Raw genomic sequence first — 1,223 nt, 5'->3', positions numbered from 1 at the left:
TTTTTTTTTTTTGGTATTTTTTCGACAAGGTTTCTCTGTGGTTTTGGAGCCTGTCCTGGAACTAGCTCTGTAGACCAGGCATGTCTCATACTCACAGAGATCTGCCTGTCTCTGCCTCCCAAGTGCTGGGATTAAAGGCGTGTGCCACCACCGCCCGGCTATAGCACCTTTCATTGAAGGATTTTTGCTTAACATAACAAGCAAAAATAAACAAAAAAAAAAAGAAAAAGAAGAAAAGTCAAAGCAAATGGAACCCCCAGATCCCTCAACTACAAATGTCAATGATGAATAAAGCATTAAAGACAAATACAGAGTAACTTTTGTTTAGAAACACATAATGAATATGAAAGACCCCCAGTGTGGAGAGACTCTCACTCAAGTCTCGGCATAACACGACTACTCCCCCCCCCCCTCGCAGTAACTCAGGAGAGACGGTCCTTGCTGCAATCACACAAGGTTTATTGACAGGTTACCAGTACACTGGGGCTGAGACTCTAACCCACGCAGGGGAGGAGTTCGACCCGAGTAACTGGGAGAAGGGGTTCTTAAGGGAAGAAACCACAGCCCAGTAATCCGAAGGGGGTAGGGAGGGCGGCAGAGAAAATTTCCAAAATACCGGTGATGATCACAAGGGGGCAACTCCCTGTTTCTCAAGACTATTCTCAAGATTACAATCTAATTTTATCTTCAGTTAGTTCCTGAAACAGAGTTAGTAAACGGGCTAGTCACAGATTTCTGATTCTTCTCTCCCTGCTTAGATTTTTGGCTCTATTTTTTCCTGCTAGGGGTGGGGGGTCTGGATTTATCCAGGTCTTTTAAATACTAATATTAGTATTTAAAAAATTCAAACAGCCCCATTATCCTCGGAGCTCCCCCTCTGGGTCGGGCCCATGTTCCCGCTATGGGTCGGACCGATGCTCCCGCACTGGGTCGGGCCGTCTCTGGATCATTTCTTGGCTCCTGGATGAGGCAGCACAGGACCTCGCTGAAAATTGCACCGAAGATCATCATTATGGCCGTGCCAATGATCACTGCTTCATTGATGTATAACTTGCTGTTGAAGACATCACTGATGGCTTCTGGGCAGGACTTAACCTGGAAGGTTTCAATAACTTGCTTTTGGGGGCAGATGTCCGAGATAAACTGTTCCTCGCCTCCTGCTAGGCCACAGCAGTTCAAGGCCACGTGGATGGCTTTGAGTGTCTCCCGCTGGGGCCCATCCA

The 1,223-nt window shown here is 46.9% G+C and overlaps 1 protein-coding gene across 1 annotated transcript in view; it reads right to left on the bottom strand.

Annotated features, from left to right (window-relative positions):
* The window catches only part of LOC126497049 (uncharacterized), a 6,707-nt gene that overhangs the window by 1,489 nt on the left and 3,995 nt on the right, over window positions 1-1,223 (bottom strand). Inside the window, exon 2 of the mRNA XM_050134838.1 lies at window positions 913-1,209. Coding sequence (XP_049990795.1) covers window positions 913-1,209 — 297 coding nt within the window. The remainder of the gene's footprint in view (window positions 1-912; window positions 1,210-1,223) is intronic.

Source organism: Alexandromys fortis, unplaced genomic scaffold, assembly GCF_014885135.2.
Source record: "Alexandromys fortis isolate MF-2015 unplaced genomic scaffold, M_Fortis_MF-2015_v1.1 scaffold_25, whole genome shotgun sequence".
Taxonomy (NCBI): Eukaryota; Metazoa; Chordata; class Mammalia; order Rodentia; family Cricetidae; genus Alexandromys; species Alexandromys fortis.
The sequence above is the reverse complement of the archived record's forward strand: the minus strand, read 5'-3'. Positions and strand labels throughout refer to the sequence as shown.